The sequence below is a fragment of the Trichoderma harzianum genome (genome assembly GCF_003025095.1).
Source record: "Trichoderma harzianum CBS 226.95 unplaced genomic scaffold M431scaffold_18, whole genome shotgun sequence".
Classification (NCBI taxonomy): domain Eukaryota; kingdom Fungi; phylum Ascomycota; class Sordariomycetes; order Hypocreales; family Hypocreaceae; genus Trichoderma; species Trichoderma harzianum.
Genome location: NW_020209266.1, coordinates 88,205 through 114,264, shown reverse-complemented (window position 1 = coordinate 114,264; position 26,060 = coordinate 88,205). Strand labels below are relative to the sequence as shown.

The following is a 26,060-nucleotide window of genomic DNA, read 5'->3' as shown; positions in this document are numbered from 1 at the left end:
GCTCGTCAACCACAGGCTATGTTACTAAAGAGTCACAAAAGCGTCTGAACAGCGAACAGCTTTCTAGGCGACGGGTGTTTTTTAACTGTTTGCCAGTGGCCGACATCTTCGTCTTCACGTAATCATTGTGGGCGAATTAGCCAATGGCAGTGAGTTTCAGGCCAGAGAAAGTGGCCAGATGTTGACCGCAATCTGAGCAAACGGCACGATCCGTATCCGCGAAATGTGTCGATTGCCCTTCGTACTCGTATTATCACCACATCTCGACATTTCTCAGCGAGTGGTAGCCGTTTGTGTACTAAACCCCGAGGGAGGATGGGTGAGACACAGACAACTGTGGGATAGCCAATAATGAAGCCAATTGCTCCGGAACTACCGCCGTGAATTAGACATTCGGAGTCTAGTCCTAATTAGTTCTAGACTCCGAATTCATGGGATGTCCCTGTGGAGTCGAGCATGACAAGATTTTGGCATGATCCTTGTTGTGTCCCGAGCTTCGATTGGGTGTCATGATGAGAATCGAAAGAGCCCATAGTTTGATTGGATGACTTCCGTGAAACCCGCAACTTGCTAACCTCCTTTTGCGGCCATCTTAAACGCTTCCTCCCACTCCTGGCGGAAAAGTTCCTCTTGTGGCACCCTTACCCAGAGGATGCTCTGCAGATCCGTGAGAACATCCTCCCATGTCTTCAAGCCGAGAGCTGCTGCAGCCACGCTCGCTTGATCCGTGAACCATTCGTGGTTCCTGGTGCCAACAGTGGCTACCATGCCGACGGAAATAGCCCAGATCCCTAGTGGATCGCTGATATGATCATTTCTCAGCAGGGCCGTCAGATGGCCCTTGAGCTGAAGAATGATGGCATTGGCTAAGCCAACGTGGGAATAATATGTGGTGCCATGTAAGATTAGCATATAAAGTGCGGTCGCGTATCGGAGACACTCAGAGGCGGCCGATTGCACTGGGTCTGCATTTGCATCCAGGAATGGAGGCAGCAGCAGCAATTTGTGCATAACAAAACAGGTTAGATCATGCAGCTGCGTATTGGTCAAGCTTGAATGCCATGAATGATGAAAGATGTTCCTGAGTCGAGACAAGATGTTGCTCATGGCTGGTGTGAGATTTAGCTTATCCAAATTCGCGTCTCGTGCCTCCACGTCTATCGAAGAGAGCTGCCACTGCGGTATTGCGCTGATACCATCTCCATGGCCAGAGTCGTCTTTGATTGGGAATTGAGGCGCTTCCATGACAAGCATAGATACCCTGCAGAATGTTATTCAGCAGTCATTCCCGCCATTCATGCATACAATACTCACCATGAAACCATTCTCGCCGTCAGCGGGCTTCTCTGCTTTAGCTCATCGATTCCGCCTCTGATGCCAACCATTCTTTTGACTCCATCAATATGCATTCTGCTGGCTTCGATATTGCCCTTTCCGTGCTATCGGTACAGTGCGTCAGCGAGGAAAGGTATCTCGTCGGAAGGAAGGGGGGTATATTACCTCAATAGCAGCCAACGTTACCACAGAGTCTAGCGTCTCGTCTTGGAATGCTAATGATGAATCTTCAATTCTTCGTCTCACCAAAGCAATCGAATCGACCATGAGGAGGTCTGAAATCGGGAACCCCTTCTGTGCCTGCAGCTCCTCGTAAAGAGATGCGGTCTGTAATGACACATGAAACAGTGCTTGGTCTGCAAGCGCAAGAGGCCACCAAGAAACAATGAATGGATTGGAGTCCATATTAAGGTCTAGTGGATAGTACTGAAACGCAATGCTAGACAAAACTGTCAAGGTTCATAGGTCAGTCAGACATTAATTTTGGCATAGGAAGAGGGAGAGCTACATACATCGGTGGATCAAGCGTTGAACATGTAGCCTAGAAAGTCTTGTCGGCGGATATGAATCAAATGGATCGAAAGAGGCGGTTGCTGGGTTTCGTATCCAAGCCGGATTTTCCGAAAATCGAGATATTGTCTCCCCATCTTGGGGCAGTACAGAAATCACCTCCGCAACAATGTCAACAGCCGGTGGACTGTAGCTAGTCACCTCTGTAGATGATCCGTATGCATCCAGAGGGGAGTTCAGCGGTTTATTTGCATATACGCATTTGGAGTTTCTCTTGATACACCGGGAGCACTGGGGGATTCGGAGATCACAGCCGAGCTTCGCCTTTGCGCACGCGTTGCAGGACCTCCGGAGGGTTGTGCGCATTTTTCAGTAGCAAGTTTATCGAAATTCAACATTAGAATATTCTCAGCTGGTGAGAAGAACGAGTGTGTGTGTAAAATGCAGCCGCTGAGTTGTGATGGTATAAAGTGAATAAGTTGGTATGTGACTGTAAATTAAGGCGCACGGCTCGAGCATTTGTAGAATGGATGACTAATGCCGGCCGGGTTTCGGCCGGGCTTTGGGAGCAACTGTTGACATATTCAAATAAAACTTGACAGCTTAAAGCATTTAATGTTATAAGCATAAATTGCCGACAAAGTAGCGTCACAATCTGGCTCCTTTGTATTTCTACAAGTATATACTATGGAAGTAATTTTGAATATGTTTTTCTTGTTCAATTGTACTACCGTGTCCATTTGAAGCGTTCAAAGCGCTGATATACGTCTGACTAGCTGACGGGTAATCAACCGCCGGGTAATCGGATTTAACAATTGAAACACCGCTCAGTGTGGAGATGAGGCATGTTCAAGACTTATATGTTGTTCATTCTGAGAGAAGATGAGACCCAAAATCGATACCTAAACCTAACCAGATAAAGCGAGCGTAAACATCATATAAAACACCCCTTAGATAGACCATAGGCTCTGAGAGACTTCCGCTTAGCTCCATAGCTCCGTTTCCCTTCATCTTCCATAAGTTCCTTTCCCAAACAAAACCTTGCCCAACGAGATAGACATCATAAATTCGTTTCAAAACAACCGCTAATACACAAAGACTAGCTTCATGCTATGTCAAAATCACTTGCTTTCTTTCATTTCAAAGATTGGTACCAAGATTTCCCCAAGAGGATCTCTCTGGTCAGTCAGAGGCGTAGCTTTGAAGATTTTCTCTTCCGATCCTTCTGTTGCCTCGACTGTCATTGGCCGCTGGCCACAAAAGACCCATTTCAAACTTGGCAACACCGTTGCATATTGCTCTGCCTCCTTGAGCATACGGTAAAGATGAGCACGCTCCCAGACCATGTCGTTAGGAGCAAAATTACCGACATCCACATGGACATTGATTTCGTAGTCTTCTCTTTCAAAGCCGTAGTCGTCGACATCATCGACATCAGCCGAATCAGCTGCGCGGGCATCATGTCGTTGTCTAAGTCTCAAACGACCTTGGTTGGCTGGACCAAAATGCGGGAGTGACAAAGCGTCATCGAACTCTGCCTGTGTCACCCACCGGTCATCGTAATAGCTTTCGATATCCCGAAATGGTATTTCGTCCGGAATCATATATGTATCTTTTGAGAAGGCAAGCCTTTGGAGATTATCCAAGCCTTGGAGTCGCAGCCGCAAGTCATCATGGTCGGGGAGCCAAAACTGACGCCAGCCAGCAGCCTCACCAATAGCCTCCCCTGCGCTGAGACAAAGCTGTTCTAACGTTTTGATACGAGTGATGGCGGCTAGCGATTCTGCGGCAATGTGGGTATAGGCTTGCTGGGTGTCTGAAGATGTGATATTTACTGGATATCGCCATGATATTGAAAGGGAAGTGAGGTTTGACCATTGTTCACTGGCCAAGGTTGGAAGAATGTGTTGATCCAGAAGATATGGTGTGCTCTTTTGGACGGAGAGTTTGCTGACATGAGAGTGCCGCAATACAAAATCCGCAATCGGTTTTGCGAATTCCACGTCCATAGAGAGAGACGGCACAACCAGCGTTTCAAGGTCTTGAAACGTTGGGCAATCGGACATGTATTCTTTGGAAGTGTTGAGACCATTGAGGGGCAGTGACAGGTGTCTCAGTGGTGCAGACAAGAACGACGACCAAGCTGCCAGGTCGGGATAACTCGTGCCAGAGGCAAGGTCGAGATAACGAAGACGAGGAAACGTCATTGTCTCATGGCCTCGGAATTTTTCAGCCTTTTTACCGGAGGATTTTATTGTGAGGCTCGCCAGTGATTCACAGTTATGCTGAAGGAAGCGTGATATGAGTGAAGATAGTTTCTTAGATTTCTTTGGCTTGCCTTCCGCATGCATGGCCTCTTTGCACGAGCTGATGCCCAGAGAAAGTGATTGCAACTTTGTGGTGTGTGAGGCCAACGGAGATTCTAGAGAAAATGGTACTCCGACATAGGCTTTCGAAAACTCGAGATTCTGTAAGGGCAGACGCGCCAATGTTCTCATGGCCTCGATGTCGAGGCACATCTCATCATTCCACGAGAGGCTATCAAGATGGGGCATTGCCTCAGCCAGCACCTTGAGGATAGGTCGGCGGTACTTGATGAGGTACTTATATGCTGCGTTGTTGCGCAGCTCATCCATTTGTTGCTGTGATAGAATACAGCTAGGATCTCCCGAGCTGGCCGCCCAGAGATCCTTGTGCGCAGCAGCAACGTGCCGTGGCTCAGGTTGAACTGTGACTTGACGAATACAAGAGCCAATAAATAGAGGAGCTGGAGTGCCGCTGACAGTATCTGCTCTAATTTGTGCTTCGTCCACGAGCCGCTGTAAAAGCCTTCTTGATCGCGGTCCATAATCAAAGCAAACCTCGACAAATTGATAAGAGCGAGCTAGCTGTCTACAATCGCTGTTTACTAAAGCGAGAGTAGATAGAGCAGCTTTGTCGTTGGCGATCAAGGCCATTATTTCAGTCAGAATTTCTGGAGGCAGTGCCAGAAAGTGACTTTGCGATGTGATCGGGCGGCCTTCCATGGCCTGTGAGAGTAGGAGGGGTAGCTTCGTAGCTTCTTTTACGTCATTTTCCTTTTTCCGGGTTGACCACTGACCGGTCATGAGTTTTGAAATGTCGTGTTGCATGATGAAGATAGCCGCGTCCCAGAGAAGGCACTGCTGTTCTCTGACTTTGGGTCCTGATCTTTGGTGTTGTTGTTTTTTCTTTTTGAAAATTTTATTTATGGGTAGCGGGATCTCGCCCCAGAGATCATGAGATGCGGAGAAAGTAGTGAAATGAGGAGTAAAGGTAACATTGACTCGGAATACTACTCCTCTTATGTCCGGGGGGCATGCTGCATACCAACTCAGCGGTCAGCCTGTCTGAACGAGCTGGGGGCCGTTCACCGGATGAATAGCCGAATTGATTGGCTCTCAATTCGGCTGCAAATTGAGTGCATGCTAGGTATGCAAGGGAGAATCAGGCGTCCAGGCGTCCAGGCGTCAGAGGTATGACGAATGTCGCATCTCTCTCAGTGACAAATAAATGCTATTCAGTCGCTGGTAGCTTCATACGCATGGTTCCGTTCTACAATCGCCTGCTCAGACTTGTATCGATGCTGAGAGTACAGGGCAGCGAGCCGTATATCTACGGTTAAAATTGTCTATTAGCGCTGAGCAAGGATGAAGACACTAAATCCGAGAATTGAAGATTGGTAAATGATATCATGGAGATGATGTAGCATCGACCTAAGCACCTTTTTTTAGCATGATCCTACGAACCCAACATCTGATCCATGTCAACCCCGCAGATGCCCAGCGAAATCTGTCAGCATCAGCCCTTTCTTGTTTTGACTTGGTATTATCGCCGAATCGGCGATAAATAGATGGCCTGAGGGGTATTCACAGGAATACAAGAGGAAGATGAAGTGATGAAGTTCGGCCATTTAATGAGGGGTGCGTAATAGAAGGAGTGCTTGAAGTAGCTTCTCGACAGTACAGACCGCAGGACGAGACTAATGAATACTTGGTTCCGTCAAATAGCAAAGTAAGCCTAATGAAGAGATGTCTTCAATTGAATGGCTATCAACGACAAAGGCAGACTAGCCACACAGTTAATAGCCAAAAAAAAAAAAATCCGATAACTTCATTCTATTTTCTATGGCACGAATGTTAATATAGTCCAAGTTAATATTAGAATAGTCCAAGCTCCAAGTCAGGTTCGTGACCAAGCAAACGCCGGCATTCGAGTTTTGCGCTCTGAAATGTCTAGGTATTATCTCAGATGATAGTCTCAGTTTTAAGTCTTACAGAATATCTACAGTCTTCAAGTGGTTGCGCTGGATAGATGAAGCGAGTAAAATGGGTAAAAGAGTTCAATTCTTTCCAGAGAAGTCATGTTAGTATCTTTTCGATCTATTTATCGAGAGGTTTTCTAAAATCTGCATGAAAAAATTAGATTTAAAAGATTCCCAAAAGTCTTTTCTCTTGATCTCTTTAATGGATTGGAACCGATACACCTACAATCTGGTACATTCCAGGGGTAGTTGCAGAGCGTAGCTAGAATACTATTCAATCATCGCTTTGACCTCATCACTCTCCTCTTTGAGTTTTCAGACCTGACGACAGCCAACTTCTGGCAGCTTATACAACAAGGAACGCTCCTTTCCAATTAAGCCAAGGGTTCTTCTTTCAATTGAGTTGAAATTCTTAACCAAAGTACCCAGGTAAGCTTAGATGGTCGTGTACTCATCTTTTCAGGAAGATGTATATTAGGTTGAAATTAACTCAGACTATTATCTAGTACGCCTGTAGCCCAGTACTACCTGGTTAGTGCGAGTTGATCAGTCTCGTGCACACTGTTTACTAGGTAGATATTTCTATAAAGCATATAATGCCCTAGTTTTAAGAGTGTTTGCGTAGAAGAGTGCATATATCTTACAAGGATAATGTTTCCAGTTAGATTCCATCAGTTCCGGTTATCTAACAAGGGTTCCGTCTCGCCGCCTGTGAAACCCTGCCCGCGATGCAGCACGACAAAAGCCAGCAGCGCTGCTTGTACCAAAGCAAACGCGATATGATCCACGGCGACGAATCCAACAAGTTGATACCAAGTCATCCCATAACCAACAGATGCACCCCCAGGGAACACAAAGCGCCATGCCCATGCCAACGCCAGCACCGCAAATACGACCGCTTGCACAGCTAAACCAATGAGACTGAGCGACGAAGAGGCCGTGCCTGGAGGGTGCTGCAGGATCTCGCCGCGCTGGGAGAAGAAGGACACCAAGATTAGGATAGTGACGATGGGATTGATCAACATTGTGTGGATGCCGTGGAACAGTGCCATCGCCCACTCATGAGAGGAAGCATCTTGCGAGGGCCAAGCGGCGTCCACGACCACCGGTATGATTGAGATGAGGAGAAATGCCAAATATATGGCCAGCACGGTAGGTGCGGTAGAATTGCGGGCACCGGGAGCCCTGTCAAGGCTTTCTGATGGAAGCAGCAGGACGGCAGCGAATCTGGATCCCATGAAAAGAGAGTCACAAAGGTCAGTGGGCAATATAATGGATGACAGCGCACATGGAATCGGAAAGGTCAAGAGACATGTACATATAAACACACACACAGAAGAAAGACGATGGAGAGGAGAGAGAGAGCTTACACGATTAGCCATAGCACCCAAACCAGGGCCATCTGCGCCAAGTTCAAATAGTCTCCCAGCTGCGGTGGGTTATGTGTAAAGAAGTCGGGACCTGGAGACGTTTGGACGCTGTTGACCACATAGTAGAATGCAAGTGCGAATAGTTCCGTCGCGCCGATGAGCTGGAAGAGCACATAATAGGGCGAGATGCCGCAAGCATTCCGCCGTAGCCAGAACTCACGCAGCTGCGGGAGGAATGAGATCAGACTGAGCACCAAGAGAAGACTGAATCATACGAAGAGGTCAATGTCAGTTCCATCATTGTACAGCTCGAGGAAGTAGAGGGAGCAGTTGCAGACATTCTGATCCAGTTGGGCAACGAGGCTGCCATTATTGCGATTGACCTATAGGGAGATGAAGTTTGGTTCCGAAAAAGCAAAAGTCCCCCCTCTATATGAGCCTTGGAATGAGAATTCGTTGCTACATGCAACTATAGTATTTTCGTGCTGATTCCCATAAACCGAGATGAATAATTACCCCTTGATTAGAAAATAGTGAGCGGATGACAAAAGGAAGAGATGATGTCAGCTGTTGATGGAGACGGCCGAAAGCCACCATTCCCTAGAGCCGGAACACTAGCCAGGATAACTGAGCCTTATATCGGGCAGAAGCCGAAACTACAAGTGCACATGTAAGCTCGGGCAAGGTTGTAACAAGGTTCATTTTAAGTCTCGAGACTAACTGGTATCAAGGAACCAGGGACGGCCAAAAAGAAAAATCCAGGTGCCGCGACTACGCAGAACATTGATCACAGCAGCATTTACATGTTCCGATTTCAATTCTTGCGTGTGTATGATTACAGCCTCATACGTTCCAAAAGTTTCCTGACCTCCTGCTCGCTCTCTCTCCCCTTGTTTTTTTTTTGTTGATAGTGCTTACCTATCGGTCCTACCGCATCTTCTTTCCCCGTCGCTATCGTTAAATCTCAGTCCCTCAACTACATGTATTTTCCAAACGGCCTTTCCAAACGGCGTTTATCGCGGGCATAAGCCACACATCGTAAACTCCATAGCCTATAATCTACGGCCCGTGTCGCTTAAATGGTATGACTGGAGCTATAGATAGACCTTTTAACAAAAGGCCTTCGAGTTGTGCAAAGCGGGCGCAAGTGAAGCGGGCGCAAGTGAAGCGGGCTAAGTGGGCGCCAGGCACAGGCGTCAGCAGAGTTCGGACGTGATGCTCCAAGATTTGCATGTGGGAAGAAAACAAGCAGAGTTTGGATGTGGTGATCGTGAGATTTAGGTGGGGGGGGGGAGATAGTAGTAACATGCGAGTCACAAACCACTATTTGCTGTAAGGGACTTGAACATATAAATTTTCAAGAAACGTATGCGGAAATGAAGAACATTGGTTACAGGAAGTCATGAATTGTGTCTCTCATATTTATTCTATTTTATAATCTGCCTTCTTAAACGAGAATTTAATGGTTTGTATCGCAGAAAGAATCCCAAGTTAAGCCAATATTAGTAGATGTGTGTCCCTCCTTTTTCCTCATTCCTTAGTCTCCCTCCCTAGGACTTAAGAACGGATAGGCTATTACTTTTCCACTAATAGGAACACAAAATACCCAGTCGACACATTTTTCCATCCGGCCAATTAAGGTCGGATATTCAGCTTGGCCGATACTCCTTGTATTACTGAACTAGCGGGTTCTTATCTTAGTCTATAGTCGTCCCCATCGTAGGATGCAGCTTTCTCATGACTCAGGCCTGATTGACACAAGCGATGGTTACCAGGGTTTATTTTCTTCAATCTCTAGTTCAATGCTCTATATGGAAGTATGTAGCGACTGTAGTATTATGATATGGAGATAACGTATTATTTGCCAGTTAAAACTCTGCGAATGATCAAGACCAGAATTCGTCTTTTGACACAATTACAAATGGTTGGTAAACGGGAGATGCTTCTGACATAGCGTTACTTGTAAGGTTATGAACAAGGTAAACACCTAATTCAACAGCACTAGGGTACGAGTATTAGCCAGGGACATGACAGGACCTTTGGAGCGTCCTCAATGGCTCGGTTAGACTGAAGATTTAAAGATCTGATTTAAGCACTATTCACTAGGCTAGCGTTGTTGCGTCTTATGATATTTCGGTGTTAATATGTCCGATAGTCTGAGACTGGGAACATTTACATCTTTTGGTCGTTAGGTCTGATATCTTGTATACTACTAATGGGATGATTACAATTCGATGTCAGCAGCATGCCTGATATGCTCAGCATGCCTGGTATGCTATCTCATGAGAGGTTTTTTTTGGTATCTCTTCTTCTTTGCCTAGCTCTGGTTCTGATCAAGGGAAGAGGGTCTTTGTATTTACAGACAAGATAGGTGAAGAAATGAGGCTTGTATATAAGAAGAGGCTGTCATCGCCTCCAACAAGCTTTCGAATGGCCCAGAGCATGCTGATAGGCCCCTTTAGTCTTTGCAAATATAGCTTCTCGCTCATCTCTTTTTACAGAGACGGAGCATCATGAAGTTATTCGACACTCTAGGCGTCTTGACGGCGCTGGTGCTGGTGCCCTGCCGGGTGCAAGCAGCCGCCGTCTTTGCGCACTTCATGGTGGGCAATGTACCAACATGGGGAGTCAACGACTGGGAGTCCAACATGAGATTGGCACAGGCGTCACACATTGACGCTTTTGCGCTCAACATGGCGTCTGGGTGGCCGCAAAACGACGCATCAGTGGCCCAAGCATTCCAAGCTGCCGAGGCCGTGGGCTTCCAGCTCTTCTTCTCCTTCGACTACGCTGGCAATGGGTCCTGGCCCATGGATGTCGTGACGAGAATGCTCAACCAGTATGGCGGCTCCAGCGCACACTTCAAGTACCAGGGCAAGCCGTTTGCCTCGACGTTTGAAGGGCCGGCCAACGCCGACGACTGGAACACCATCAAAGCCAACACGGGATGCTTCTTCGTACCCAACTACTCGTCACTGGGGGCCGGCCCGGCCGTCGCAGCCGGCGGAGGCGTTGCCGATGGACTCTTCAGCTGGGCAGCGTGGCCGTATGGGCCGAATAACATGACAACGTACGTGGACGCATCGTACCGGCAGGCGCTGGGCGACAAGCCCTACATGATGGGCGTGTCGCCGTGGTTCTTCACCAACCTGCCGGGCTATGACAAGAACTGGTTGTGGCGTGGTGACGATCTATGGTATCACCGCTGGCAGCAGGTCATGACGGTGCAGCCCGAGTTCATCGAAATCATCACATGGAACGACTTTGGCGAGTCGCATTACATCGGTCCGCTCGACGACCGACAGTACGGCCCCTTTGACGTGGGCAAGGCGCCCTTCAACTACGTCGAGAACATGCCTCACGACGGCTTCCGAGCACATCTCCCCTTCCTCATCGACATGTACAAGGGTGGCCAGCCAGCCATTGGCGAAGAGTCGCTCGTCGTCTACTACCGCAACACCCCCGGTGCGGCATGCGCGTCAGGGGGCACGACGGGCAACACGGCCAGTCAACTGCAGATCGAGTTCGAGCCGTCCGCCATCATGGAGGACAATATCTTCTTCACGGCGCTTCTCGAGTCACCGGCCTATGTCGAAGTGACCAATGACAAGAACCAGCTGCTTCTCATCATTCAGCCCGAGGAGTGGGATTATGTGCCCATGGGCGGCGTCGGTATCTACCACCACAGCGTGCCCATGGGCCTGATTGTGGACGATCTGGCCAACTACCAGGCCAAACTATATCGTCCGCCGAATACTGCGAGCGACATCTTCGTCGACATGGACATGGCCATCACCAGCAAGTGCCCCAGCGTCATAACCAACTGGAACGTCTTTGTAGCCTCAGGCACCGGCAAGAGCAGCAGCGCGAAACAGCCCGCGCCCATCTCGCAGCAGGTCTGCACGTCAGGCTTCGCCATCTCGCAGGGAGGCGCCTTCGATGAGCTCTGCCGCTTCACCTGCTCCCACGGCTACTGCCCCTTGGGTGCCTGTGTCTGCACCAACACGGGCTCGCAGCCCGACATGCCGCCGGCCACGAGCCAGCCCGGCTTCCCGGCCAACGGCGATGCCAACTACGGAGGGCTGTGCAGTTTCGCATGCAATTTCGGTTTTTGCCCGTCTGATGCCTGTTCCAGCACGCCGCAGCCGCCCTTTGTCCCCCAGTTCTCCCCCTTTTCAGACCCGGCAGCCACGGCGGGTGTTGCGGCGTTTGACGATGAATGGAATGATCTCTGCACCTTCACCTGCAGCTTCGGCTTCTGTCCAATGGCCCGCTGCCGTGTCACGTCGACCGGCTTCCTCAACGTGCCGCCGGCGCCGAACCCCGATACCCCTGGCGAGGCTCCCGACGGTGATGATTTTGGGCTCTGTGCCTTTGCCTGCTCTAGGGGTCACTGTGTAGACCCTTGTGTTCGAATTTTTGCCATCTCCTACAACTTTAACCACTGCGACCTCCCGAAGAGGGTAGCCATCGCAAAGGAGCTGGCCGTTGCTGTCGACATGGCCGATATGGCGGCCGCCCAGCCCGACTTTGGCAACTATTACAACGCCTTCTTCCCGCAATCACTCCGGGATCAGAGTGACTTCCGGCAGCAGACTTCGGACAAGTTCTCCAGAATGAGCAAAATGCTCTCGGGCCAGCAGGACGGCTACCCCATCACGATAGATTGTGATGACACCACTGACTTTTGTAAAAAGGCGTATGTGGCGCATATGAATGACAAGACCAAGACAATGAACTTTTGTAAAGCATTCTTCAACCCCTCGACAGATCTAAATGCCAATTCAGCCACGTATACAGCAGAGTTCCTCACGGGACAGTGTGCCAACATCAATTTGCGCAATGCACAGCGCGCTGGTGCTGCCACGTTGATCCATGAGATCACTCACACTTCGACGGCCATGCTCGGCGGGAAAAGGACGCTCGACTATGCCTATGGTTTCAACGGTTGCTCGTGGCTCTCCCAGAACGTGTTCAAGCGTACCTGCATGCCCTACCACAGACAAGGGGGTACAACCTATACCATTAATCGCGACAGTGGCGGGAATGAGCTGCCTCAGGACCCGAATCTTGCGGCACGCAACGCTGATACATACTCTCACATTGCAGCGGGCATATACTTTGAGAAGACGTGCAAGAGGGCGCCCCCTTTCCCCAACCTGCCGAACCCGCCGTCGCTCGCACCCGATGCCTGCCCATACGTGGACGACGCACTCATCATTGACGACAGCGCCGAAGATGACGATCCCACCGAGGCGGCCAAGAGCCACGTCGAGGGCATGGTGCACTTTGGCGACTCGTATGCGTCGGGCATGGGTACGGGCACGACGTCAGGCGACTCGTGTCGTGTGGGCTCCAACAACTATGGCGTCCTGGTGCGCCAGACGTTCCTCAACGCATTCTCCGATCCCATTGATTACCAGGGCATGTCGTGCTCGGGAGACACCGTCGACGGCTTCAACTCGCAGATCGACCGCTGGAGCAACGCCGACAAGGCACGCATCGGCACCGTCACCATCGGCGGCAACGACCTCAACTTCAGTGACCTCGTCTACTACTGTGTCATCACTCCCAACACGGCCCGCCTCGGCAGCACGAACCGAAACAGCTGCGTCGAAGTTGAGAACCAGGCTCGCCAGTATATGGAGGATACGAGCAGCAATGGGCTGCGCGCAAAGCTGACGGCGGCGTACCTCAAGGCCATCAACAAGAGCCCGCGAACTGACTTCCAGCTGTACGTGACCAGCTACCCGCCCTTCTTCAACGCCGACACGACGACTTGTGAGGACTCGTCCTTCCATTATTGGTGGGGGGCCTACAAGCCCATCTCAGACTTCCCTACCAACCGCATTGTCTATCTGACACAGGACCTGCGAACTGAGCTCAATGGGCTTGTCGCTCAGCTGAATGGCCTCATCCTGGGCGCTGTTCAGGACGCCAACAACCAACATGGCGGCAATCGAGTGCACTTTGTCGACGTCGTGCCCTCCTTTGACAACCACCACTGGTGCGAGGGCAGCACGCAGGAGCCCGATCCGAACAACCCTAACACTTGGTTCTTCCTCAGCGGCTGGCCTGACCTCGGCTTCGACTCGGCGTCGGAGGAAAACGATGAACTCAAGGCCCGTATCGCCGCGGGTCCCATCATCCTGCCCGACGCCAGCAATTGCGAAGCTGAGCTCGGCTCCCAGCCCGACCCCTTCGTCAAAGCCATGTGCCGCATCAGCCAGGAGATTCACGACGACCCTCAAGGGCCGCAAGCCTTGCGCTTCGCCCAAGCTAACGCTGATATTGCCGCTGGTGATGTTAGCAGCCAGAGCATCCCCTGGTACCTGCTCACTCGAACGGTCAAGACATTTCACCCGCGAAGCCCGGGCATGGCCGCCTTTGCCGCCGCCGTCGTTGATGCCATTGAGACGGAAGGCCAGCTGAACTAGACGTGGAATCCAGTTGTTTGTAGAAATACAGTGGTTTGACTGATTTCTCTCTATGTTGAAATTTTGATCATCCCAGCTGTAGATGATGTGTTAGTATTTATAGTAAATACTGTAAGATAGATGTTGCAAAAGCGCGTTACCTAGAAGAAAGCGCATATCAAGCTTGTACAAAGCTTCCCAGGTAGAATAGAAGAAAATTGCATTCGTGTCTTGCAAAGTATTGGTGTAAAACCAAGGTCAGCGCCGTCCAAGTTTTGCGCGATGTGTTTCAACTTTGAGAAGTGAAAAGGGTGAAAGTTTGTGTTGGGTTTGGGGTCGCCAGGGAGCAGCGAAAGTCAACAGTGTGTTTGATGACTAAGCTTTCAACGGGAATCCAAGAGTTCTGACAAGCTGTGTACTTGCCTTGAAGTCCACGGTAAATAAACGCAGCGCTCCAATCAATAATATGGATGTCTGCTTGATCTACAGCCTACATGTAAGCCCCTCAATGTAATATTTTAGTGTTCATATAGGCTCAACTTGACACTGAACGAGTTGAAAGCTTTCTCTTCCTTTCTGTTTCTGCTCTGGCAGACATTTCTACTTACAGCAGTCTCGTTGACTTCCATTGTATGGAACGATACAGCTACAAGCTAATGGCGTATAAATAACCCCCTGTTGTTAATGGTGACCCGAGGACAAATACATATACTGACATTCTATTATCCTTCAATACTAGTAACACCACTGCAATCCCGCAGTTGGCTTTGGAAGTGCACGCCAGCCCGGAGCTATCATTGACCCTACCCTACGACATTGAGTTCACCCTACGCCGCGAAGATGACAATACAGGCCGGCCCTGCATTGTCCGATGGAGCCCCGGCGTAGAAGCATTCTCGGCCACAGGTCTCGAGCTCTGGCGCCACACAAACCGTGCGAATGACGGCTCAGACTCTCTCGTACGAGTCGAAGTTGACTACTCCAGTGGCGCAAAGTTGGCTGAAGCCTCCCCGCGCCTCGTCGTCCAGGGCTGGGAATCCTTTCTGTGGGAGCTTTGGCCCGGAGGACACGTCCGCTTCACAGCCCCATTGCATGAGCGCTACCACAAGAAGCTTGTTGAGGGCGAGCGATATGATCTGGTCTGGCCGGGCGGCGAGGTGGCCATGTGGGATTGGGGCACGAAGCGTGAGTACGTTGGCCGAGAACTGCGGGTCGACGCCGGTCAACCGCCGCTCCGTGTGCCGGCGGGGTGCCGTGTCTCTTTCACGGCGGCTGCCGAAGCCGTGCCGTGGCCCGGGAGAGCGGCGTGTGAGGCGAGGGACGGTTTCTTGCTAGCCAACGTGGAAGAGCGACAGTGGAGAGCCCAGCAGCTATGGCAGCAGGAGAACGGGGCAAAGCGTCTAGAGGCAATCGCCGAACGGGAACGAGTGTAAGTTTTCTGTCTGATTTGAAAGCCTCTCCATTCTTCTCTTCTCTCTCTTTTCCAAGTTTTGATGCGAACCCAAGGCCCCTCAAAACTGACCTTCTGTTAGTCCATCGACGCCTTTCCTCGGTATCACGCTCGAGTGCCCATCGACAGTCACTCATGGACACTCCTTTGACGTCACTCTCAAAGTAACATACGAGGGACTAGTCTCCGATACGCATGAACTGGAGCTCACAGAGCGCTGCATCGCCTTCCATACATATGATTTCCAATTCCCCAGCGGTCTCCGCGAGGGCTTCCGTCTCTGGCGTCAACGACGGCCTGAGGCATCGGTCAGCTCGCATGATGACGACAAATGGGATGAATGCAGCATCCCAGACGATGATGCTTTCCTGATCGCCGACGACCCTCCCGTCGCCGTGCGGGTAGGCGATGACGTTGACAACTTTGTCACTCTCCGCAGGGGTGAGATGTGGACCTTGACGAAGAGCTTCGACTGGAGCTCACTTCCCGACGACACCGTTCCCGGCGATATCTTTTCCCTCGTGTTCCAGGGCACCACCGTGGATTGGTGGGATTGGTGGAGCCAAGAGCACGAGCATCGAGACACAGTCGTCAAGTTGCCGTGCTGGATCGTTGGACCTGTTGTCGACCCGACAGATAATGGAGGTCGGCCGCGACTGGTGGTGCCGGGATCGGCGAGAAGAGCCGAGTTTACAGTATTCGAATCAAATTGAATTGCCTAGAGGATTATGAATTACTCGACAGAGCCTTGGCTCAAACGTTAACTTTTAGAGGCTCACAGCCCTACAAAATGAACCTAGACGACGGAAAGGTTACACATAATTATGAATGCTTCCCTTAAGGTGTAATTCTGAGCCCGGAGCCTTGCCTTTGCACGACTCATGCTGGTTAAGTGACATCACAATAGCAGAGCTGTGGCTTCGTAACAGAATAAGACACGGGAAAGTAAGACACGGAACCTCGCGAGACACGGAACCTCGCTCAACACGGGATAAGTTACACGGAAAATCTAAACACGGAGAAGTCCGACACCGCAGAATTATACCGTAGAATTCATCCGTGACCATCTGACGTCACTTATACAGTTCAAAGTTAGACATATACTTCTTCAGACCGCAAACGAAGGATGCTCCTTGCATGTAGCTCAGGTATTTAAAGGAGCAACTGCTACGGCCGAGGAGAAGAAATATGGGAGCGCCAACTCAAGCAAAATAATTCCCCATCGGTTTTGTATACATCAACCAACTTGCCAAACAATGAAGTTTGCCATCAGCGCGACCATCCTGGCTCTTGCCAGTATCGTCTCAGCCCAATGGGCCTGTGATGCTGGCTTTCAATGCGGCGCAACCATTATCCATCGTGGTATGTGAGCCTTTCCCTATACACCTTCGTCGCTGGTGCTAAATCTTGTTCCCATACAGATGACAGTGCTTTTTGGGTTCAGAATCTCAAGAACGCAGAAGCCGCCGTCGGGAGAGCTGGTCAGGATCCCTTGTGGGACCTCTTCCGTTGTAATTCTGATCGAACCGTTTCTTTTGTGCAACATTGCGCAGGTCGGTGTATTTACACTGGCAGCCCTGGAAGGGATAGATGTGAAGGGTACGTGCATCATTATCCAAGTATTGTATTGTCGCTAAACAATTTACTAGGTAGGCTTTAAACCAACTACATGTACGGGGTGGGTATGTTTGATTTATTAAGGGTGTTCACTTAGGAAATAGTGTTTTTGCTTCAATAGCAAATCACTTGATGATTAGAGTTTAGAGTCTTAAGAGGGTTGTTACTGCTATTTAACATAGCTTAACTTCTCGGAATTTATTATACAGAAAATTCTTTTCCTTTGAAGAGAAATTTTGGCATTTCAGGCATTTCATAGTTTGCATTCCGAAAGAAAGCTATGATAGCCCTGTATTTTCCTGCCCGTCATGTACGATTTCGTATTATCGTCTAGGGCATGCATCCTGGCAGCTACTCCGTAGTTTGGGCCTCATTATTTCCAAACAAGGGTCAGGCAAGCGAAGAAATACGCTGTCTACCGCAAAACAAGATGGCTTGTACGTCTGTAAATGGATGAAAGGCGTGATCTAGTCACGACTGAAATGGTCCGCACTCAACACCGTCAACGGATTGGCAAAGATCATAATTGCCCCATAGCCAATGGTCAAAGGAAACTATCAGTGAAAGATAAAATGAATGGTCAACTCAGATGCCCTTATGCGGATTTGCTCCTACAATCCTACTGGCCAGTTAACAACCCCGCCAATGCCCAGCCACCGATTTGGAGGCAGCCGTGAATCTTTAGATTTCATCTTGAATACATCAAATGAGGTTGCATTGTTTGACTCTGAGCGATTTGCGCAATGTTTTTGAAACATCTTTCTTCCAAAGTAAAGGAAAAGCTCCCTCGCCATCACAGCAGATCTCGCAGCCCGTCATTGAGAGAGCGTCCTCAGGATGTTCAGGCAAGCATACCTACCCCGAGTGACATATCATCGGCCCCTGCTACGCAGGTTTCACAGAGCCGACAGTCCTTGCCGGTCTTAGAAATCACCAAACCAGCAAGTACACAGGAGTTGGAAGTTCAAGGCCCCGCCCCAGATTCGACTCTAGATCCGGCACCAGGTACTCGTAGCGAGAAAGTTAAGTCGCCTCAGTTAGTATCTGAGACGATATGGGATCATGCATATGATGCGCTGAAAACCGAGGATGCTGCATTGGTACAAGCATATGAGAGGATTCTATCGAGCAAGCTTCAAAATACAGAAGTCATGGCCGACGTGAATGTCATCAACCAGCATGACAAGGAGAAGAGAAGAAGCCAAATGCATCAGCTGGCCAAGGGCGGCTTAGACAAGATTTCGCAGGAAACAAAGGTCAAGTCATTCGTCGGTTCAGTTTTACAAACGGTCAATCTCGCCCAAAATATCGTCACCGAAGTAGTCAAGGATGTGCCACAAGCTGCAATTCCATGGGCCGCAGTCTGCCTTTCACTTGAGGTAAGACGGCAGTACTCTATCAAGTAGTAGCATCTACTGACGTAACCTCTTCACAGCTTTTAACAAACCCCATATCGGAGACTGAAGCCAACTGCAAAGGAATTAGCCATGTGGTAGAGCAAATGAATTGGTACTGCGAGCTAGCTGGGCTTCTGTTCAGCGAAAAATCCGGTGGTGCCACAGCCGGAATCCAACAGGAGCTGCAGACAAAACTCATCGATCTCTACAAGAAGCTACTTTCGTTTGAACTCAAAAGTATATGCTCTTATTATCGTCATAGAGCCCTCATTTTTCTGGGCGATCTCATCAAGCTGGATGATTGGGAGGGGAATCTCAGGGCTGTTCGAGACGCCGAGGCCTTCTTCAACGAGCATGTCCGCGTGTTTCAAAGTGTTGACCTAGGGCAAGACGTGAAGCAACTTGTTGCTCATGCCAAAGATGAACAAGAATGCCGAAAGACGGATGACGACAAGAAATGTCTAAGAGATTTGTATGTTACAGATCCACGAATGGACAAGAGCAGAATTGAATCCACCAAAGGAGGCTTGATTCAGGACTCGTACCGCTGGATTCTTGACAATTCGGAGTTCAAAACTTGGCTCCATGACGATGACAAACGGTTGCTTTGGGTAAAGGGTGATCCGGGCAAGGGGAAAACAATGCTTTTATGTGGTATAGTCGACGAAATCAAACGGAGTGCATCACACGCAAATGCCATCTCATTCTTTTTCTGTCAGGCCACCATCCCAACAATCAACAACCATCTGGCCGTTTTACGTGGCCTCATATGGTTACTTGTTGAGCAACAGCCATCTCTTATTTCTCATATTAGAGAAAAATACGATCCTATCGGCAATGAACTATTTGAAGGACCCAACGCATGGTACAGTCTGGCAAACATTTTCCGCAGCATTCTACGGGATGAGAGGTTAACTATGGCGTATTTGATCATTGATGGCCTCGACGAATGTACCACCGGTCTGAATGAGTTACTTGAGCTTATTAAAGAGGCCTTGCCTTCTAGAAATGTCAAGTGGATCCTCTCTAGTCGGAACTGGGCAAACATTCGGGAAAGCCTTGAGGATGCTGGTGCCGAGGGTGTGAATCTCAGTCTTGAGGTGAACGCCACCGTTGTGGCAGCTGCTGTGGATACATACATTTCTTATAAAGCATCCAAGATACCACTCTTGAAACAAGATTCTGAGTTAACAGAGGAGGTATGCAATTTGGTACGCGAAAAGGCCAATGGAACTTTCCTTTGGGTGGCAATTGTTTTCCAGGAACTGCAGCATATGAACATCCATTACGATGACCGCGAATCTGTGTTGGAGCGGCTAAACGGGCTACCAAAGGACCTTACTGAGCTCTACGATAGAATGTTGCACCAAATCGGACGTCTAGAAAAGAGAGAGTCTGAGTTATGCGAATCTATCCTTGGAATCACCGTACTGGCGTATCAGCCTCTACGTCTTCAAGAGCTAGCGACTCTAGCAAGCTTCAAAGGGAATCTCACTCGACCATCCACGCTTCAAAGTCTTATACATAACTGCGGGTCTTTCCTAACAGTCAAGGACGAAATTGTCTACTTTATACATCAATCGTCGAAAGAATACTTGACCAGCAACAGCGCAGCGCAATCTACGCTATTCCCAAATGGTATCGAGGAGATTCACCACAAAATTGCTATGCATTCAATCAATGCTATGGAACAGAAGCTATGCCGAAATATCTACAAATTGGATAATCACGCAATCCTTCTTGCTGATATACACACACCTGAGCCCGACCCATTGATCTCTCTAAGATATCCTTGCTCCCATTGGCTTCAACACATCTGCGACTCAATCTCCAATTTGGAGCACACGCCCAACCAAGTTATTCTAAACGATGCCAAGATATTAACATTTCTGAAAAAACACATCCTTCATTGGCTCGAAGTCATGAGCTTGATGCGAAACCCGCCGGGTGGCATTCCATATATCAGCCGTTTTGGGGGCTTGCTTGAGAGATACTCTTCTAATAGCGAAATTTCACAACTGGTTTACGACATTCGTCGGTTTACACAGCACAATTCATGGATTATCTATAATGCTCCGCTTCAATTATATCTCTCGGGGATTCTATTTAGCCCCAAACTTAGTATCGTGAGAACTCTTTTTGAAGAAGAGCTACTATCTTGGATTACAACTAAGCCGCTCGTTGGACGTCATTGGAGCCTTCTTCTACAAACACTCGAGGTCAAGTCCTTGCTAATCCCAGCGGCAATTTCAAGCGACAATAAGATTGCAGTGTACGATTATGATGCATTTGAGGTAAAAGTCTGGGATATTACCTCAGGAACGCAAATTCAGACACTCAAATGTAACGGAATAATCAGCCAGCTCATCTTTTCTTGCGATTCTAAACGCATCTTAGCAGCACAAAATGCCCCTGTTATTTCATGGGACGTAGAGTCCGGTGCTTTACATCGTCAAGCATGGTCTCCTGGTTACCATGCATCTCTCTCCCGGGATGGCATGTTTTTGGCTTCACACACATCTGATAGTACCATTCAGATTCAGAACGTGGCTACAGGAGCACAGGTATCTCTTGTGAACGACAATTATGATTACCAGGGGGAAAAGAACAAACAATTAGTGAAACTATCGAATAACGCCAAGTTTCTGGCATTTGGCTGGGATGAAATAACCATATGGGACGTGGTTGCTCACAAGGAGCATACGCGCCTCAATACATTAGGAGGACGTCACAGGCAAGTCTGTTTTTCAACTGACTCCGAACTCATGGCATGGGAGTCGGGCGCTGTTCAAATATGGGATTTGGTTACGGAAAGGGAAATTCAGATCCTTCACAGAGAAGGCCATTATACCAGCGAGTCTTTCTCATCACTCGAGTTCTCAACCGACTCCAAGCTCGTGGCTGGAGGGTGCTGGGGTAACATTTGGATTTGGAACGTGAAAACCGGCACCATGCAGACACATCTGAACACTAGAGGGCAGCAACCGTACGGCCTCACCTGGTCTCCAAACTCCAAAATCCTGGCATCAACAAACTTTGAAAATATCACAATATGGGACATGGCCACTTCTGCAGAGACGGAGGATGTTCAAAGCACTAATGATGCAAATGATGACTACTTGGACCTCTCAAAGATCACATTCTCACATAATCCCAATATCGTGGCTACAATTTCACAAACAGGCCATATCAAAGTTTGGGATATATCTACCGATAGAGATGTAACTGAATTTATGAAAAAGGATCGTGTTAACAAAGTAAACTTTCCGCCAGACCCCAATCCTTCAAATGCAGACAACGGAGAGCAAAATGTCGAATCAGGGGACATAACTTCGGGGCCGCGAGGGACTGGATTTTGGGATTTTTCGGGGTATAAGCCATGCAATCATATCGCATTTTCGAATAATGGTGGATATTTCGCCGCAGTTACGGACGACATTACGATATGGAAGGCGTCAACAGGTGAAGTGATCTTCCAGTCTACAGTCTTTAACCGGGGTATCGCTGATATGGCATTCTCCAATAATGCACAGTACTTCAGCCTTTTATTAACAGACCGGAAACTGGTAGTGTGGGATATAACCACTGGTGACAACGTCATGTATGTCAAAGATCATATTTGCGAAGACGATGATGGCGAAGAATGGTGTTTTTGCGACTTCGTTGGACGCCCTTACCCCGGCGGTTATTCATCAGCCATCGCCATCTCCAACAATGGCAGGCAAGCGCTTGTTAGGAGTCCTTTTGGGAACGAGATCTGGATATCTACCATGGGAGAGAAAAAAACCAGGCTCATTCTCGGAATGAGCCTTACTTCATCAACTTTCGGATCTAGGGAATCGTATATTGGTACGGGGCTTGGTTTCATCAACATTAAGGACCTTCAGACTGGAGACGAGACACCGGACAGTTACAAAACCATAACCGAAGAGCAACTTCGTTTCGAAGGATACGGTTTCAGCCTCGATACGAGCTGGATTACTTGGAATGAGAAAAAGATTTTATGGCTGCCAGTCACCTATCGCCCCCTTTCTTTGGCCCATGATTCCATCAACATGTCTCATCTTGGCATCTCCATTTCCGCCGGTGCGAGTAGTGATATGGAGATCAGATTTTCCGGGCCACCCCCAGCATAGCCTTTTTATAAGGGAGAAAATTTATTGTACTGGTGGACAAAGTTGAGAGGAAGACACGGCGGCAATGACCCGTCGATTGTTTGTTGCGCGTACGTAGTTGAGGGAACGAGTGGCTCTAGTACGAAAGATGGTTTACACTTACTCGTGGATAAGGCAAACACGTGCACAAACTACAAAAGTAAATCTAAGGATGAATTTATGAGATAATTCGTTTCAAAGTATCCCAAGCAAAACGAAATACTTGTCCACAGTTTATGCCGTGACGAGGCTACAACATCACTTCTAGGTACCGTAATGACTGGTAGTGGGATTTGATTCGACAGCTTTAGCCGCCGAATCTCTCCTATAACATGCAGAGGGTAAAGTTAATTCCCGATTCCGTAATTGACGTCTATCATCGCTTCCTTGCATTTCCTACGTGGCTCTAATCTTCTATAGGAGGATCCTTTTCCATCAGGGCGGGATGGTACAGCGTGCTGTAGACGGCGAATGCGGGACTGGTGGAGTCGCAGCCGTATTTCACAGTCGCCAACTCATCGTCGCCGTCATCAGAAGGTCCCGGGCGGTTACAGGGGGTTTCGTTGGCGACCTTACGAGTACGTGTAAAATTTCTCGGCGAATTCCGGTTCGTCTCCATTGTCGTGTGGAATTCCACATGTTGAGTCCCGGTCATTGATATTATCCCAGGCTCTTTTTTTCTCAAGCTGTCGCAAGAGCTCTTCTAATTCGTCTCGAGCTTCTTCTCGCCAAGGTCACATGCAGACTCGGGGTTCGGCGGCAAATTGGCAGACGAAACGGTAAAATTGCTTGGGCTCTGTGTCCCAGTCCTATCTGGGTTTTGAGAGATGTATTCGCTTCTCTTTCACATGTCCTACTATTAATGAAGCATTACTGCTAATGTATCTGTCGATACTGTCGGTGAGAGTAGAGCCGCCTTTTGGGAAATAAAGACCTGAGTGAGCTGATGCAACTTGACTCCTTTCCTCGGCAAAGCCGTTCATCTTCATTATTTCTTCGCTTGGATTTAATAGAAGCGAATCGAACTGATCGTTGTCATAGACTTCAGGTACTCAATAGAATGTTGCAGTGATGGCTAAAGTGAGCCGACAGCACACCGTCGCTGCCCGACCGAATGCATGCTCCACTACTTTATACGTGGTGTAAGCCTGCACGACAGAGATCTTGGTTTTATTCACATATCACTTTCCAAGCTTATTACAACCCATTCCTATATGCAATGTATCGCAGAAAAACGCCGGGTTGAGTTTATACAAAATGGATAACTGTACTTTATACTCCGTGGGGTACTTTGGTTATATATACCTGAACGCGTCCAGATACCTTGGCGGTGCGATCTCATCCTTGAATCTACATCGTATATGGTGCGTCCCGCGTCGGTGATTTTCATGCTATTCGCATCACTGAATCCCAATTATGACATCAACATCGAACCCGCTGGTACGAGATTTGAACTATTTCGTCCTCTCCGCAGCGAATCCGGCCGCCATCCATCTTCTATCGGAAATCCAGTCCAAATCATCACCACCGACCCTCCATAGCGGTGAGGAGACAATTGGCTACCGCATATCCATCCCTTCTCACAACTCGCGTCAGGACGAAGCTTGCTACAAGTGGAGGGTTGGCGCCGGTCCCTCGCCAGCCATCGCCAAGATGGGGGATATTTTTGTCCCGGAAATTCTTCTCTGCCCGCAGGATACATCACAAACGCCAAGCTCAAAGACAGTTCGTGCATACATCAAGCACATTCACGCTGTTCTTTTCCTCCATCCACAGTCAGGAGCTCTAGTACTCAGATCACGGTCAAATAAACCCATTATCTACGAGCAAGGAGACATACACGATCAGGATGTAGAAATATGCGGGGGCCCAGACAGCAAAGTCAAGTCTTGCGTTCTACGGCGAAGGAAAAACTACCTTCAATTCGGCCCATATCGCTTCCTTCTCGAGTTTACCGTCAGCCATCAAGATCGAGGCAGATTCAGCAAAACCATCGACCGGTCTCTCCATCATCGCCATCATAAGCTCTTCAGCTTCATTCCTAGCACTGATATCGAAACTCTCTGGAACGTATGGCTGCATCGTAAAGTTCCGAATTCATCCTCACTACAGACCGGGGTTCACATTTACACCGGGCAGCCGGTAGCAGTAAAGACACTGCACAATAAAATCCGAGGGCGAAGATACATGATTGATCAGATTAAGCTTGCTTCTCGGTACAGAGACAAAGCAGATAACGGTATACTTGGCATACTCGACGTTTGGTGTGAGCACTGGACATCTCCTCCATGCTTGTTGAAGCCGAGTAGCGCAGTCATCCAATGTCGAACCACCTATTTCTCTATGCCTCTGGCTGAGCAGAATTTTCTCCATAAGCGCTGGAGAAAGCTAGACACTAACACACATCTCAAGTATTTATACCAAACTTTATGTGGATTGGCTGAACTCCATGGCCAAGGAATTGTTCACGGAAATATTCAGCCTGGATCATTGCTGATATATGAGCAACGAGCCTATGTATCTCTATGCATGCAACGACCAGACGCATACGACCCAAGCATCTGCGCTGCACCAGAGGTCTGGCTAGACAAGTACCGAGAACTGGATGAGACAAAACTGGACATCTGGGCACTTGCTATATCATGGCTCTTTACATGTTTAAGACCGCCGGCAGACCTTATGATAACACGACATTCTTATAAACATCTTCAGACGACTTTAAAGTCCCGAAGGGACAAGGGCCGTGTTTCAGAGCCGCTATTTGACCTACTGCAGGAAATGCTAGCCTGGGATCCCTGCAATCGTCCCAGTGCGATAGAGGCTCTTAACCACAAGGCATGGTTGCCTGTTTTACCACGAATAGCTCGAAAAGCAAGAGGGTCACGAACTCGAAGGTTGATACAGGCAGTGGAACGAAGAGAGCAGAGAGCCAAGGAGCTCTAACGTAATTATGTAGTCTCTTTCAACTTTCCTCTTGGAAATATAGGAGTTAATGGTTTAAAATATTACTGTACATACCTAGAATGCATATATTTGCAGCACGGCATGCATTCTTAGTCTCTTTGGGACGACACAGGTCACCCACGTCTCTAGCGCTGCCATTTGTGATGAGACGTGCAGATACAATCGTACAACTAAGACTTCTTAGTGCTACAGGGAATATTGATCAAGATTAAATCGTATGGATCTTGACTGTAACCGCTTGTCAGTATCGTTCCCAACGTAATCACTTGGCCAAGTCGATATGAAAGCCAGACATCTCACGTCTCCTACCCGGCAAGTATTCTTCTCGAAACAACCTGAAACCCAAATGTTGACTGTTGTATTAAATCTTTAGACCTAAATTATCGTAAGCACTTCATTTGATGTCTTTAATCAAAACATATGGTAATTCCTGGTATATTCACTCGGTGGGATATCGCGTTGCGTCTACCCATTGGGGTAATGAGATGTGCACCATCGCACCCAGTAGATGGCCTATTAAGTAGATGGCCTATTAAGCCCATCATGAGCTCCCCGCATTTATATA

At 48.6% G+C, this 26,060-nt stretch overlaps 8 protein-coding genes across 8 annotated transcripts; 5 read left to right on the top strand and 3 right to left on the bottom strand.

The window, feature by feature from the left end:
- Nucleotides 1–570: 570 nt before the first annotated feature.
- On the bottom strand, nucleotides 571–2,211 carry M431DRAFT_500179 (hypothetical protein; the record flags this gene model as incomplete). The annotated part of the gene is made up of 5 exons (XM_024917896.1): nucleotides 571–1,261; nucleotides 1,315–1,439; nucleotides 1,501–1,784; nucleotides 1,848–1,982; nucleotides 2,034–2,211. 5 exons carry the CDS (start codon nucleotides 2,209–2,211, stop codon nucleotides 571–573), a joined length of 1,413 nt encoding a protein of 470 aa, XP_024769073.1.
- A 755-nt stretch (nucleotides 2,212–2,966) lies between these two features.
- On the bottom strand, nucleotides 2,967–5,112 carry M431DRAFT_126146 (hypothetical protein; the record flags this gene model as incomplete). The annotated part of the gene is made up of 2 exons (XM_024912267.1): nucleotides 3,347–5,112; nucleotides 2,967–3,292 (listed from the first exon to the last, which is right to left on the bottom strand). The coding sequence occupies exons 1-2, from the start codon at nucleotides 4,974–4,976 to the stop codon at nucleotides 2,967–2,969; spliced, it is 1,956 nt and encodes a 651-aa protein (XP_024769072.1). The 5' UTR covers nucleotides 4,977–5,112.
- A 1,583-nt stretch (nucleotides 5,113–6,695) lies between these two features.
- Nucleotides 6,696–7,980, bottom strand: M431DRAFT_534799 (hypothetical protein). Its single transcript, XM_024920931.1, has 3 exons — nucleotides 7,836–7,980; nucleotides 7,498–7,761; nucleotides 6,696–7,354 (listed from the first exon to the last, which is right to left on the bottom strand). The coding sequence occupies exons 1-3, from the start codon at nucleotides 7,865–7,867 to the stop codon at nucleotides 6,799–6,801; spliced, it is 852 nt and encodes a 283-aa protein (XP_024769071.1). The 5' UTR covers nucleotides 7,868–7,980; the 3' UTR covers nucleotides 6,696–6,798.
- A 2,030-nt stretch (nucleotides 7,981–10,010) lies between these two features.
- M431DRAFT_97720 (glycoside hydrolase family 71 protein) lies at nucleotides 10,011–13,934 on the top strand (the record flags this gene model as incomplete). Its single annotated transcript, XM_024924957.1, has 2 exons — nucleotides 10,011–11,204; nucleotides 11,391–13,934. The coding sequence occupies 2 exons, from the start codon at nucleotides 10,011–10,013 to the stop codon at nucleotides 13,932–13,934; spliced, it is 3,738 nt and encodes a 1,245-aa protein (XP_024769070.1).
- Nucleotides 13,935–14,569: 635 nt separating this feature from the next.
- On the top strand, nucleotides 14,570–16,076 carry M431DRAFT_9980 (hypothetical protein; the record flags this gene model as incomplete). Its single annotated transcript, XM_024925197.1, has 3 exons — nucleotides 14,570–14,574; nucleotides 14,653–15,342; nucleotides 15,446–16,076. The coding sequence occupies 3 exons, from the start codon at nucleotides 14,570–14,572 to the stop codon at nucleotides 16,074–16,076; spliced, it is 1,326 nt and encodes a 441-aa protein (XP_024769069.1).
- A 543-nt stretch (nucleotides 16,077–16,619) lies between these two features.
- Nucleotides 16,620–17,023, top strand: M431DRAFT_9979 (hypothetical protein; the record flags this gene model as incomplete). Its single annotated transcript, XM_024925195.1, has 4 exons — nucleotides 16,620–16,725; nucleotides 16,785–16,874; nucleotides 16,939–16,962; nucleotides 17,013–17,023. 4 exons carry the CDS (start codon nucleotides 16,620–16,622, stop codon nucleotides 17,021–17,023), a joined length of 231 nt encoding a protein of 76 aa, XP_024769068.1.
- Nucleotides 17,024–17,723: 700 nt separating this feature from the next.
- M431DRAFT_500173 (hypothetical protein) lies at nucleotides 17,724–22,513 on the top strand (the record flags this gene model as incomplete). The annotated part of the gene is made up of 2 exons (XM_024917895.1): nucleotides 17,724–18,359; nucleotides 18,416–22,513. 2 exons carry the CDS (start codon nucleotides 17,724–17,726, stop codon nucleotides 22,511–22,513), a joined length of 4,734 nt encoding a protein of 1,577 aa, XP_024769067.1.
- A 1,059-nt stretch (nucleotides 22,514–23,572) lies between these two features.
- Nucleotides 23,573–25,623, top strand: M431DRAFT_512850 (hypothetical protein). The gene has a single exon (XM_024919918.1). It carries the CDS (start codon nucleotides 23,948–23,950, stop codon nucleotides 25,472–25,474), a length of 1,527 nt encoding a protein of 508 aa, XP_024769066.1. The 5' UTR covers nucleotides 23,573–23,947; the 3' UTR covers nucleotides 25,475–25,623.
- The last annotated feature ends 437 nt before the right edge of the window (nucleotides 25,624–26,060 follow it).